The 13,441-nt window shown below is 43.9% G+C and overlaps 2 protein-coding genes across 3 annotated transcripts; both read left to right on the forward strand.

The window, feature by feature from the left end:
* The first annotated feature begins 48 nt into the window (after positions 1 to 48).
* Positions 49 to 5,803, forward strand: telo2 (TEL2, telomere maintenance 2, homolog (S. cerevisiae)). 2 transcript variants are annotated; one of them, XM_077626677.1, is made up of 21 exons: positions 49 to 212; positions 677 to 1,025; positions 1,098 to 1,375; positions 1,447 to 1,515; positions 1,859 to 2,006; positions 2,193 to 2,295; positions 2,375 to 2,443; positions 2,539 to 2,680; positions 2,771 to 2,907; positions 3,015 to 3,100; positions 3,163 to 3,273; positions 3,491 to 3,579; positions 3,667 to 3,758; positions 3,855 to 3,971; positions 4,049 to 4,120; positions 4,189 to 4,341; positions 4,826 to 4,917; positions 5,000 to 5,099; positions 5,170 to 5,234; positions 5,341 to 5,456; positions 5,624 to 5,803. In XM_077626677.1, exons 2-21 carry the CDS (start codon positions 685 to 687, stop codon positions 5,743 to 5,745), a joined length of 2,502 nt encoding a protein of 833 aa, XP_077482803.1. In that variant the 5' UTR covers positions 49 to 212; positions 677 to 684; the 3' UTR covers positions 5,746 to 5,803. The 2 variants fall into 2 exon arrangements, 1 of the variants encoding a protein (XP_077482803.1); XR_013306256.1 differs by lacking the exons at positions 5,341 to 5,456; positions 5,624 to 5,803 and having other exon boundaries at positions 4,189 to 4,318.
* Positions 5,804 to 5,987: 184 nt separating this feature from the next.
* Positions 5,988 to 12,858, forward strand: timp2a (TIMP metallopeptidase inhibitor 2a). Its single transcript, XM_077626694.1, has 6 exons — positions 5,988 to 6,134; positions 6,205 to 6,481; positions 9,810 to 9,910; positions 9,975 to 10,083; positions 10,380 to 10,504; positions 11,120 to 12,858. The coding sequence occupies exons 1-6, from the start codon at positions 5,988 to 5,990 to the stop codon at positions 11,315 to 11,317; spliced, it is 957 nt and encodes a 318-aa protein (XP_077482820.1). The 3' UTR covers positions 11,318 to 12,858.
* The last annotated feature ends 583 nt before the right edge of the window (positions 12,859 to 13,441 follow it).

Below are 13,441 nucleotides of genomic sequence, written 5' to 3' on the forward strand. Positions count from 1 at the left end.
TCGGGGCGCAGTTACGACAGGCTTACGGTAGGTGGCAGCAGCGTTCACTGTTGCACGCCAGCCAACTGGAGAATCCAACTCGAATAAGATGGTTAACGGAACCTTTTGACTTTTTTGCTAACTAGCCGGAGCTATTTTGACGTAGGACACAGTCAACAAGCCATGTACTCCAACAAATCTTCTAAATGACTCCTTTGAGTGAACACGGCCAGGTAAGACCTTTAAGAACGCTTTATTCATGAGGTAGCTATCGTGTATATTTCCTTTCAATTAAGTGGACGCCAGTGTTCGTTTCAAGCAATGTCGCACACTGCAGGAGAATAATGTGCTATTGTTAGCCACTGTTTCATTGATTAATGTTCGTGTATTACCTACACTGCATGCCAATAAAATACTCAAGTAGAACACTACACTTTTTAGTATAATTCCTTGGAATGCTCGTTGAATACCATTTTTTGGAAACTATTATAACGGCGTTTAATGAAAAAGGGCCATTAGACCGATAAAAGTTCGGTTTCCATATATCTATTTTTCCATTTTACGTCCCAGTTATGCAGGAAATATTTGTTAAATGTCGTTACTTATTGTTCCTGGCAAAAAAAAGATGTCACTTGGAACCTGAGATCAAAATGCAAGTTGTGTTTTTATGTTTATTTCTCAACCCCTTTTTTGCCAGATTTCAAGATGGAGTCTTCAAATCCGATGACCAAAGTTCGTCTCGAAGTGTCCGAGTGTTTCCGAAGCTTGACTTCCTCATCCCCCAAAGCGGACGCCGTCCTCGCTCTCCAAAGCCTCGGCTCTTACTTGGACGAAGCGCCCGAAAATGCCAGAACTGCGGTTCACAAGGCGGAGTTCCGAAGGTCTCACTTCACTCGCGCCCTTCAGTTCCTGCTCAAGAACATTGGAGCCGACTGGCAGCACGGCCTGACCCCGGCGCAACGCTCGGAATTGTGGGACGGCCTCTTCCTACGCGGACCTCCCGAACAGGCTCTGCTAGTCCTGACGGAGGCGATCGGCGAGCTAAAGTACACGTCGCGTCGTAATAACATCGCCGCTGACGTGAAAAAAAAGTTTCAAATGTTTCCATCGCTTTCCAGGCCTAGTTCCAATCTGGACCATTTGGTCGGCATCGCCGAGAGATTCGTCGAGAGCGGACGCCTGGCCGAATTGCTGTGGTCCTTCTGCCCGGCCGCGGGGCCCGCAGACTCCCCCCAGATCCGAGAGGCCCTCTTGGCGCGTATCGTGGCTCTGCCCGACTTGGTCGCTAATAAACTGCGACACGACAACAAGGTCGCCTTCCTTCCACAGCGTTACTATCCTCTGCTGGCTAATGAGATGCTAACTGCCTTGGAGCATACGTGCAAGGCCCTCAAAGGTAAAACCAGGTCGTAAAACCGTATAATGGACGGCGACAGACAGTTTTCTTTCTTGCCGTGTATTTTACAGCTGGCACGCACTGTTCCTTGGCTTTTCTTGCCCAGCTGTTGGGAAAACTCTGCGCTCAAGGACATAGTGGTAAGTTTCGATAAGGTACACCACAGTAATCCCTCAATTATCGCAAAGTCACTACTTCATGATTTTTCTGCTATTAAATATCATTTTTATTTATTTTTAAACATCAGTGCTGAGTCCTAGTAGCTAGAGTGACTTCCACTTGCGAGTTTCAGTGTAGGTTTTCACATTTTTATGAACTTAAATAATAATAATAGGGGTGCCATTTTGTGGTCATACAGACCTTACATCGCGGGCGGTCAAAGTCAAACAACTTATTGTCGACGTCCTAAAACACCCTGTATCTCATTTTCAAGATGTAAATTTCATTTTTCGTTTTTTTTTTTCACCCTCCCACTTTCCGCAGCTTTGTTGATGAAAACGCTGATTCCCAAAATGTCCAGCGCCACTCGCACAGACCCGGTTTGGCAAAGGGTTTGCTGGAAGCTGCTGGAAAACGTTCCGCAGCGCTGGATGGAGAGCGTGCTCACCGGTTTGGTGCAGGCTGCTCATGGGTAATCCTACCTCACAATATTCCCTCAGCATTTTTTTTTAAATCAACAAGATAGCCGAGACAAACAAGACAATTTCTAAATCTTCCTTCCCCTAAGTCCAAGCACAAACATCTCTCATAGTATCTTTTTCGCATGTCGTCTTACATTATTTTATGAAATAAAAATCATGAATCTTTTGTTTTCCAGGCCTGACGCATTGGGTCGAATCATGGGGAATCTTGTGCTCACCAATAAGACAGCCCAGTTTGTCATCACGCATAAACTGCTGTTACTCCAATACAAATATGAGGCCAGATATTTTTACTTTTTGATGCACAATTTGTTCCGAAACATGATGAATCATGCATCTTTTTTTTATTTACACACAGACGCGCACTTTGAGAGTCGTTCTAGGCTATCTCGCTGCCGACAAGGAGAGAAGACCGCTGCTTATCCAAGTGAGTCATTGGAAGGGAATATTTTGCAATTTCAACAAATTTTAGGACATGATATTCTATAATTGCCATCGTCTGTGTTTTTTTCTTGTTTTAAGGTTTTACGCGCCGTGTCCCAAGCGTGGGCCAACCCAAGTGCGGTAAAACACACTCCCCAGGAGCAGCAAATGTACGTCAGCAAGGCCCTGCTGCTGTGCGTCGGCCTGCTGGAGGACGCCGAATTACAGGAATTACGTTCAGGTGCCTTTTTATATTGAGGTTTCATATTTTTGTTCCCAATGGGGAATACGCTGAACCATATCAGGGGTTCACTCTGTATTTTGTTGGCAGAGCTGCTGCAGTGCATGCTGGGAGGCATGCAAAGCCACTTGGACAGCAACGTGCCGTGCATCCGGCGCATGGGAATGCTCGTCGGGGAGGTTCTGAGCTCTCGTGTGAATATCAACGGGACCAAGCTTAAATTTGAGGTTGGTCTTTGAGATGGCATTCACGTGTGTCGCTTTTCGAAAATTGTGACAACACTGTTGTTCCGTTCATTATTGGGCAAATGGGCATTTTCTAATGGGCGTCGCAGTACGAACAAGATGAGGAGACTCGAGAGCTGCTTTCTCTTTTGACTCCCGTCGACGTGGACCCATCGGAACCCGAATCTCAAGAAGGGTAAATTGCAGGATTTTAATCTTAAATGATTTTTGGAGCATTTTTTTTAATAACCTGCGCAGGGTCAACTTCCAGGAAATGGAGGACAGGCAACCCAATGGCAATCCTTCATCAGCAAGTGAACGACAAGAAAAGATGTCATCAAAAAAAGAGGCTGACTCCGACCTGGATAGGTAAGTGGCAGCTAAAAAAAACAGTAGTTTTAATAGTTGCACTTTTGTCTATAGATTTTATTTCATCTTCCTTCACTGGCTACTAAAATAAATCAATAAATAACAGGCAGAAGTTTCTTGCTTATCTTGTTCTAACCCTGCAAAAAAAAAAAATGAACGGTGAATTGACAAGTCTGATTTAGCTCGTTTAGTCAAGTGCGTCTTTTTAATGTGGCAGCGATGACGAATTCACTCCGTACGACATGTCTGAAGATCAGGAATTAAAGAAATCATCGCCACCACGCTACCTACGAGATTGTCTCGAAAGTATGTTCTACTTTTTACATTTTATCTGTTATCTATTTTATTTTTAATCAAATGGTGGCATTATTTTCCCTCTTCCTATGAATCCAGATTTAATTTCCTCTGAAGATCCGGAGCGCGTGGAGCTCAGCTTGATGGTTGCCGAGAGTTTAGTGAGAAAGAACGCATTTGCAACCAAAGAGGTAAGCTGTCTCCATTTATATTTACATTTTTACATATTAAATCGAGTCCAGGAGACGTCCAATCTGTCACTGATGAGACACTTTTGTTTTTCCTAGATCAGCGTCCAGCTAACCAAAGTTCTCCTTCACATGGAGGATAAATACAACATCAATGGCTTCCAGGCTGTGAGGCAAGCTAGCATGGTGGCGCTGGTGGTCACCGACTGCCTCCCGGTACGGGACGCCGACACACCAGCGCGTAGTCCTCCTTTCCCGACTTTTGAGCTAACCCACTTGCTGTCTGATTTCAGGTGACCGAGTACCTGACGACGGAATTCTACTCCTTGAACTACAGTCTTCGGCAGCGCCTGGATATTTTGGAGGTCTTTAAAAATGAACCATTGGGCCCGTAAAATGGCTTTGAAAACCAAAATACCCTGTCGTACGGCAGGTGCTCGCGGTGGCAGCTCGAGAACTCTCCACGCCGAATTTAGGAACCGTCAACCCGAGCGTCACCGCGGATTTAACGCCGTCTTCCACGCCGCCGCACTGGCAGCAGATCGTGGAGAAGCGCATTCAGAGTAAGACCAGGCGCATCAGCAAGGTATTCAAAATAGCAATACACTTACAGGTGTACCCCTACTTAGGAAATTGACTTTTTTTGTGAGTTGAATACTTTGTAAGTAGAGCAGTCCTTTATATGTAAATTCCGTAATTCGTTCCACATTCCTCAAAAAACGACCAACTGAACCCTTTCAAAATGACCAGGGTCCTAAATTTGTATGGAAGATGCGAGAAACTGACAAAAATGAAAGCAAATTATAAGAAAATTATTTATAAATGTAATTAAATGAATAACAAGCATGCAAACAGTGGCCAAGAGTTATGCTCTGAGGGGCTCCAACCAGAAGTAAATCAGACCGCAATAATGTTACAAGACAAGTTCAAAATAAAACAATGGATAGAGGAAATGCATTTGCGTTCAGATTTCAAAACCTGAAAATTTTGTACCTAGAGGCATTTGTGAGTAGAGGTACGACTGTACTTCTACTGGCATTTTGCATTTTCAAAGACAACTTTGTCCACAGGGAGCTCCAAAAGCCCCGGCAAAGGCCGCAGCCAATCGTTACGCGGGAGTGGCGGGATATTTCTTCTTTCCCCTGCTCCGAAATTACGACAAGTGAGTGTTTTTTTATTTTATTTTTTTGAGCGTACCCACCCCAGGCGATCTGAGTACTTACCCCAATCATTGGCTTTTCCAGGCCTCAGGTGACCTTTGACTTGTTGGGAGGTGACCACCTGGTCTTGGGCAGGTTGATCCACACTCTAGGGGTCCTCACGCACCTGGCGGTGAACGCACCGGTACGTGAACGCCGACAACATAAGGACTTGTGGTCAGGTGATTGAATTAGCATTTTTTTTTGTCCCGCAGGTAGTTGCACAAATGGGTCGTGCTCTGCTTGATTTTGTGTGGGCTGTGCGGTACCATACGGACCAGTAAGCATCTTTTTTTTGCACGCCTGGTTTTGAGGAATCTGCCGATCATAGGATTGGGGTTACGAATACATTGTCAGCCCTACAGATAGTATTATTTTTCTACAAGGTTGGTTAGAAGAGGTGTCCTCTTTGCCGTCTGTTCCGTGTTCACGAGCATGCCGAGTCAAAACCTCCTTGTGGACCTTGCCGACCAGATTTTGGAAACCAGATCTTGGCTAGCAGGTAAAAAAAAATGTTGCCGTGATTTCTGAGAAATGGAATCCATCCCTGAGATCAAAGTTAGTAGTCTATTTATTAACATTAACCAGGAATGAGAACACGTCTCCCTGTTGTGGCATTAAAGCTTTTTTTATGTTTTTGTTTTTGTCGATGTAATTAATGCTCCCAAGATGTGGCTGAAGGTGACCTGGATGCAGATTGCAGGAATTTGGCCATGCAGGGTCTGGTGCTGCTGGGGAAGAGCCTGAAGAAAGAGCTCCAAAGTCCCCAAGCCTTGAGCATGGAATTGTGATATATTATTTACATTTGTTTTTTAATCTGAGTTTTAAAAAAATTAAAACTCAACCTGATTTCTTGTTTTCCACGTTGCTTTTTTAATTTAAAAATGTATTTGTTAAAATTCAAATGTTTAAATGGAAAAATGAAAGCTTTCAAAGGTCATATTTAATGTTTTCCCTTTTTCTAGGAAAATGAAATTTTAAAAATCCATCAGATTGGAGGGTTCTCACAAGATATTCGAAATAAAAGACAATAATGCCCCTTGAGATTGTCTGCATTTCCTTATTGCAGACCGCTTATTGGCCCGTCCCTCTCGCCGTCGCCACGCGGGGGCGTGTCCCAGTGGCAAGCACTATAAAAGCAGACGACAACAAGCGTTTTCCAACGCCACTCGAGTCCCGAGTCAGTCCGACCGACACTTTGCTTTCGACCCCTTTTTTTGTCATTGACGCCGACTCTTGTATCGTCGCAGGCACCGAGAAGGAAAAGCCTGCGCCCACCTGCGCCTAACCCCCTCCTGGTATCCATTCCCCCGGCCCACAAGAGCTCGTTTGACAACCGCCGGCGGCCAGAAATCTCTTCTCTTCGCTTCGCCTCGCCTCGCCTCGTCTTCTCTGCGTCAACCATGAGGGCGAACGGCGTCCTGTGCACGCTGGCGCTGTTGCTCGTTTGGCGGACGGACGAGCTGACCGAGGCGTGCAGCTGCGCCCCGGTGCACCCGCAACAGGCATTCTGCAACGCCGACGTGGGTGAGTACGCTTCCGCTTCTTCCTAATTCTTCTTCTTTTTCGCCCCCGTCATTTTTTTTCGAGGCCACGACTGGACATGACCTGCATGCTGATTTTAAAAAAAATAAGACAGCTACGTACTTAGAGATGGCCCGATCTTCGAGTATTATTATTTTTTGGGCAAACCAACTCCCGTTTGCCCAGTTTAGAGAAAAAGTACTCTATCCAGTTGTCTTTTTAAAAAGAAAACATTGGTCACATGAAAAAAGCCCCAAAAAATCTCATCTATTTTTTTTTCCACTTGCGTCAGGTTGTAAATGATGTATTTTACATGAGTTAACTTACGAAGTTGGCCACCCATTGTCGTAATTTGTTGCAAGTTTACAATGGTTTGTTTCAGTAGTTTAATGTAAATGTAGAAATAGGATAAAATATAGATATTTTTGCATCCTACATTATGGGAGCTGTTATCTTAACTCATTAACTCCCATGGCAACGGGTCATCGGTCACTGCCATTGCCGTCCAATCCCAATTCACTGTTTCAAGAATCAGTCTAAATGGATTGGACGTCTGTCACCGTCATTAGTTAATATCTAAACATGGAAACAGTACATTTTAAACAGATTTTTTTTACGCGATCGAGCCTGATATCTGGTTGAGGACATCCCTAACATAGACCCCTCCCTACTATTGTTTTTTAAAAAATGCACTTTTGGCTTGCTAATCGTATAGAACTGGTTCATTACAAAAAGTCAACGTCAAAGTCGTTTGTGCTGTGGGATGTCCGTTTTTTTAAATCTAGCAGCAGGTCTTACTGTCACAGGTGGGAGAAGGTCAAGGGTCACCTATAAAATGAAAACAAATTTCTGTCAAGTCGTTTTGATTTTTTTTTCAGTACTTGAAATTTGTGTTTTAAAAAAAAGTGGGTTTTAAGTACAAAGTCTTATTTTTGCTCTAGATGGGTTTAAAGGGAAATGGGCGTCGCCTGTAAATATTGTCAAGTCATCAACAGATCTTATTTCTCACGTTAGCTTAATTCCACTTTGCGCTCTGTCCGTACTGCCATTGGCTAAACGTTCTCCGTTCCCATTCGTCAATGCGCTTTTCTGCGAATGCCATCTGCGAACGGAAGGGTCTTTTTTTTACAAGACCGCCGGGATGGCGACGCCGCTCGACTGGGGCAACGTGGCACCACCGACAGAAAAGAGAGGGAGGCAGTGTGGAAAGGAAAGGAAAGGAAAGGTTGGGTCTCCCGTAAAGGGGGGCGGTGGAAAGAAATCAAATCTCCGCCACACTGCTAACTTTTCTCTCTCTTTTTACGTTATTTTCGAAGAGAGCAATGTTTGCCATTACAGGAATTCTATGCAACAAACAAAGTTATAGAAATCCTGGAATGAGTGCATGTTTGGCTACATTCAGGGATATATATCATTTTTAAAGTGGATTTTAAACAATGAAATTGAGATTTTATGTGATGACTGCCAAGGTTTGAGTTCAATGGGCGTGGCCTATTGGGTCTGAATTGCAAAGAAACACATTTCGGAGCCGAGTAAAGTGCTAAAATATAGATTTAAAAACAAAAAGTGCAACTATTTTATTGGATTGCTAACCTTTGGTAATAAGCGGACTGTGTTTGCTGTTTTGTTGTTGTTTTTTTAGGCCTTTGGCGAGTCAATAGTCCTTTACAGGAAGTCCAAAATGGACGGCAGTCTTAAAATGGACTTTTTTGTTTTTGTTTTCAAAGTGTCTTCCTGCAAATGATATTGCAAAAATGATGTCATCTGATCATGGCCATTTTTCCTAGTGGAAACGACTTCCATCTTGTAAACAACAGGAAGCCGTTTTTGAGCTTGCTCGTTTCCCGCGACGACGCTTCTTTTGATTCGCTCCTCGTCGCCGGGCGGAATTCGTAGAAGGCCATCATTTCGTTGTAGTGGCGCTCCCAAATGACCTTTCGGTCCCCAAAGAGGAACTTTTTGATTTCACCGAGGAAGTGGCGACGGCGAGGCGAGGCGGGGAGACGCCGTTCGGGGGGGTTTCAAAATAAAGCTGCTCTTGCACATCGGCGTCGCTGACGTGACAGAAATTGCGGCTGAGGTTTGCGCTCTGTAATTGGCTCAACATGTGGCGGCCGCTGGAAAAGGGAAGAGGGTCGTCGCGGTGGTGGTGGCGGTGGCGGGCTTGGGGTGGGGGGGACGATACTTAGGGGGGGGGGGGATTTTTGGAGGCAAGGGAGTTTTTGCATGGAAAAGTGGTCCGGGATGAGCCCGTCTGAGTCATTCCGGAGAGCGTCGCAAGCAAATGTGGGTCACGCCGTGGTTTGCTGGCGGTCACGTGACCCGGTGGTGATTGATCTGTGCTCTTTAGAACTTTACTGGCAGCAGAAGCCCCCCATCGAGCCCACCGGGTCCGTTAAGCGGCACGCCGTTTATACCGCAGCCGACGGGGCTGCTTTACGGGCAACTTCCTGTCTGCTTTGCTCCCCCGCTGACGATCCCCCGCTCGTTAGTTTGCCAAGCGGAATGAGGTCAGGAAGCGAGGGCGGGGGGGACGGAGGGGGGACGGAGGGGGCTCGGAGGAATGCGGCCCGGAACGCCAGCCAGGTACAACCGCGCTTGTGTGCTGTGTGTTTGCAGACTTGGGACCAAAAATGCTGAGTTTTGCACACAAGTTGAGCGTCACGCATTCATTCCTTCCTGGAAATAATGTTGTCGTTCACCTTTCAGGCGCCGTGGCATTCTCAAGTAAAGTAGCAAAATTGGCGTGATTGGACTTCTTGGTTTCTTCTGGAAAGAAGGACCCACTCCCGGTTTTACCGTGCCGAGTGGTGACGGAATGAAAATGGCGAGTGTGTGTGTGCGTGTGCGCGCTTCTGATTGTTTTTCCTTGACTCGCTCGCTCACATTTTCCGTTGTGAATTCATGTCGTCAGCATAGCTGAAGGTGGACGTCGTCAAACGTGCGGGTTCTTTAAATAGACTTTTTTTTTCCATCGCGGGGCTTTTCGAGTTCATTTCGACTAGTCTGGAAACCAAAATAAGCCGGTCTCCATTTGCATTTGATCAATTAATTGCACCGTCAATAAAAAGAATTGTGTGGGTTTTCTTTGGGTACTCTGCTTTCCTCACACAACCCCAAAACAGGCATGCTAAGCTAGCTGGTTGAACACTAAATTGTTTGTGAGGCCTTTTTTTGATCAGAAACCAAGGACAAACATATGTTAAAGTAGCATTAGTAGTAAAATTGCTTTCTCAGATGTTTATGGATCAGACATTTAAAGAAAAAAAAGCTTTTTATGTAGTATTTTCTAACATAAGGAATTAAAAAGGGCTGTATTTTTTGGTGACAGTGATCCGAGCCAAAGTGGTGGGCGAGGGCGAGGTGGATTCCGGCAACGACATCTACGGGAACCCCATCAAGCGGATCCAGTATGACGTCAAGCAGATTAAGGTAGCGCCCAGTGGAACTTCAACTTTGTACTTTGTGATTTCATTTCTTTCTTTCTTTTTGGCAGATGTTCAAGGGACCCAATCAGGACATCGACACCATCTTCACCGCCCCCATGTCGGCGGTTTGCGGCGTCACCCTGGACACCAGCGGCAAGAAGGAGTACTTGATCTCCGGTAATGGTCTCGGGACACAAATGATGAAATATGCTTCCTGTTGATTTTGGCTACTTGGCGGTCGCTTGAATTTTTCATTTCATGGTCACCAAACAGCAATTGACACAGAAATGTCCTTAAAAGAAAATAATTGAGCCAAAATGAACACCAAGACCGGATGACAACGCTCCGGTTTCTGTCCCCGGGTGGCGCTAGACGCAAAGTGGGCTGTCAATGTTGCTAGCAGCCTGTCGGTTGCTATTTTTTTTTCATTCTCGGCAAGATTTCTGGTATTCACGGTGGCGTCCCTTTTGCAGGGAGGTCCGACGCTGGCGGGCAGATGCACGTGACGCTGTGCGATTACATCATGCCCTGGGATTTCTTGACCAACACCCAGAAAAAGAGTCTGACCCAGCGCTACCAGATGGGCTGCGAGTGCAAGGTAAGTTCCTTCACTTTTGACCAGAAAACATGGCAGGTTGAACACTTTTTGTACAAATTAAGAAACAGGAAAGCGCTAGAGAAATATGCTAATGTGCCTTATGTAGAAAATGCAAAGAAAAGGTATGACTACCATCAAAGTTTTAGGCCAAAATGTAAAATAATGACGATTCAATTGATGCTCAATCGAGTTCATCCAAATGCATTTTAACCTATCATAAATAACCAGAGCTATTACAATTCATACATGAGTTTTAGGCCAATATTTTTCCTAAAAATGACCATAAATATGATAAAAATTAGATTTGCAATTTGGTTCAATTTTAATTTGCTGTCAAAAAGGATGAAATTTCCAAATCGAACAAAAGAATAGTCGTCATTCGTTAAAATTAAATCACGAGCCCTACATTAAAGTCGCAATAAATACTTGATAGTTCAAATTAAAAGCTTTCAAAACATGTGCGGCGCAAAATATTGCCTTTTCAAATTTGCATTTTGGAACGGCGATCGTCTTTGTGGAATTTTTTGGTGATTGGCGATGGGAAGGCAAAATTATTATTTTTTCTTGGGGGGGAGCATTTGGTAAAACGGGTCTGCGTTGGGGGGGTCCCCTCAGATTGTCCGCTGCCCCTCGTTGCCCTGCGAGATCTCGGCCCCCGAGGAGTGCCTGTGGACCGACCTGATGATCGAGAAGCAGGTGAACGGTCGCCAGGCCAACCACTATGCCTGCGTCAAGCGCGCCGACGGCTCCTGCTCCTGGTACCGCGGCGTGGCCCCGCCCAAGAAGGAGTTCCTGGACACCGAGGACCCTTGAGGGAGGCGGGGGGGACGGAGGGAGGGGCCCGAAAGTATCCGCTCGCCGTCGACAAAAACAAAAGTATACCATCGGGCCGTTTAGATTGGAGGAAATCCTATGGGGCCGTTTGGATTTCTTTTGTCCATTTTTTAAAAGCGAACGTGGGTCGGACGGCTCCGCTGGTGATGTCATTTCCTCCTGAGGCTGGCGTCAGGAGGACGCAATTTGTTCTTTTAGTCTTTGTTTGCGTGTAGAATGTTTGTCACGACGGAGCACTTCCAATTTTGTTCTTTTTTTTTTTTTTAGTCCAAAGCAATTCATGCGTCCCTGTTGAGCCTCAGTTTTTTTATGATTTATATTTCTTTTTCCATTAGAGCAACAAGAAATCACTACTAAAATTGCTCCAATTATGGCACAGGGCGATCAAATTTATAACCTTATTTATGTAAAATTCAGTTTGTTTGCACCCTTATTTTGGTGCAAAAAGGCGATTTTTATTTTTTTTATTTTAAATCCCCCTTTGATAGGTTTATGGGTAAACAAAAGCCATTTGGATCTCATACTTTTATTCGTCCATCTTAATACATTACATTTTCAAAATATTCCAAAAATTCTAAGTCACTTTGAATTGAATAACTTTATTGTCATGATAAAATAGTCAGACTCAAAGCTTTGCCATAAAGTGCAGACGTCATAAAAACAAATCTATACAATAAAAAAAGTGTAGAGGCTTTTTTGCGTCTATAGTGCAGCAACTGCGCTGAATTGAGTCGACATTAAATGCAATAAAATAGTACGTGATGGTGACATCTTATCATATTACAAAATTCTTCTTAAGAGTCGTAGGTCGACAAAGAGATTTTTTTTCCTTTCCACCTATTTTTGACATTCGTTGGCCAAGGGATGGTTTATTTTTTTATTTTTTTCCTCGCCAAAGCTTTTTAGAACGCATGTTGACGCGCCGCTTTATACGCAAATTAAAAAGAAAAACAATAGCACCATTGCATAGAGGCATTTTCCACTTTAAAAGGTGTTGCATCTTGAGGTCAAAACCAACAAAAACATTAAAACTCACTTTGAAATCACTTCAAAGTCCGAACAATAAATTCCCACTTGACAAAAAACTATTTTCAATGGTCAATTTTGAACTAAAATGGGATTATAAATCTGCTTTTGTTGGTTTTCTTCAAGGTCTGCCTGATAATTTGGCAAGTGATTGTTTATACCGTGTACTGAATATATATAGAGGACTATTAGAGGCATAATTTAATAACTCAACTTTTGCTTTTGGCGTGTTTGATTCCATTTTTTTGTTTGTTTGTTTGTCTTAAATGCGTCGAAGGCGAGAAGGTAGGTCCTCTTGCGCTGGAGCACCGTGAGAGTGAAGACCATATTTGTGGTTTTTCTTTGGTTTTCTGTGAATAATAATGATAATAATAATAATAAGGATGATAATAATAGACCACCGTGCATGTGTTCGATGCTTTGTGTACGTCCGGCAACAAAAAAGGACAAAAGTATTCTGTATTATCAAATAAAAAAGGCGTCTTTGAAAGGAAGCCTTTTGGCCTTCTCTTTTCTCGACTTTTTTATTTAAAAAAGAAGTGTTTTCCTGCTTAATAATGAGCATTTTGTTACAAAAACAAAATCTAATTGTGAATTCCTTGGCCCGTTAGTGCCACAAAATATTGCCATTTATGATAACATGAATGCAAAACTCCCAATAGATTAGCATAACATCTTTCCTCCTTAAAAGAATGGCACATTTTGCGAGTGCGAAAGATGTAGTGGAGAAAGGACTTTTTGCTTTTTGCTTTTTGTTACTTGACTCCACTTGGAAAATATTTGAAAAATGTGCAGCCCATCCCAGGGAGCAGTTTTTGTCATTTCTCTTCATTCCTGCCTCTACAACATCAACTTCATCTTTTTTTTTTTCTCCCCAACTATGGGAGTGTTTGTGTGTGTTTAGGTGCAATGGTGTGTTTGTGTGTTTGTGTGTTTGTGTGTGTGTTTGTGTGTTTGTGTGTTTGTGTGTTTGTGTGTTTGTGTGTGCGTTTGTGTGTTAATCTCAATCCTCATGTGACTTTAAACATCTGCTTTTGACTTTGTTGATAGCCTGGATTCGCCAACAGGCAAATCTCC

This window comes from Stigmatopora argus, chromosome 18 (assembly GCF_051989625.1).
Source record: "Stigmatopora argus isolate UIUO_Sarg chromosome 18, RoL_Sarg_1.0, whole genome shotgun sequence".
NCBI classification, from domain to species: domain Eukaryota; kingdom Metazoa; phylum Chordata; class Actinopteri; order Syngnathiformes; family Syngnathidae; genus Stigmatopora; species Stigmatopora argus.

Bases quoted from the DNA above. Each gene is read 5' to 3' on its own strand.
- telo2 (XM_077626677.1), top strand. From the start codon at position 685: ATGGAGTCTTCAAATCCGATGACCAAAGTTCGTCTCGAAGTGTCCGAG. The intron at 5,100-5,169 runs GTACGTGAACGC...TTTGTCCCGCAG, and splicing joins ACCTGGCGGTGAACGCACCG to GTAGTTGCACAAATGGGTCG. The intron at 5,457-5,623 runs GTAAAAAAAAAT...AATGCTCCCAAG, and splicing joins AACCAGATCTTGGCTAGCAG to ATGTGGCTGAAGGTGACCTG.
- timp2a (XM_077626694.1), top strand. From the start codon at position 5,988: ATGCCCCTTGAGATTGTCTGCATTTCCTTATTGCAGACCGCTTATTGG. The intron at 9,911-9,974 runs GTAGCGCCCAGT...TCTTTTTGGCAG, and splicing joins ATGACGTCAAGCAGATTAAG to ATGTTCAAGGGACCCAATCA. The intron at 10,505-11,119 runs GTAAGTTCCTTC...GGGTCCCCTCAG, and splicing joins AGATGGGCTGCGAGTGCAAG to ATTGTCCGCTGCCCCTCGTT.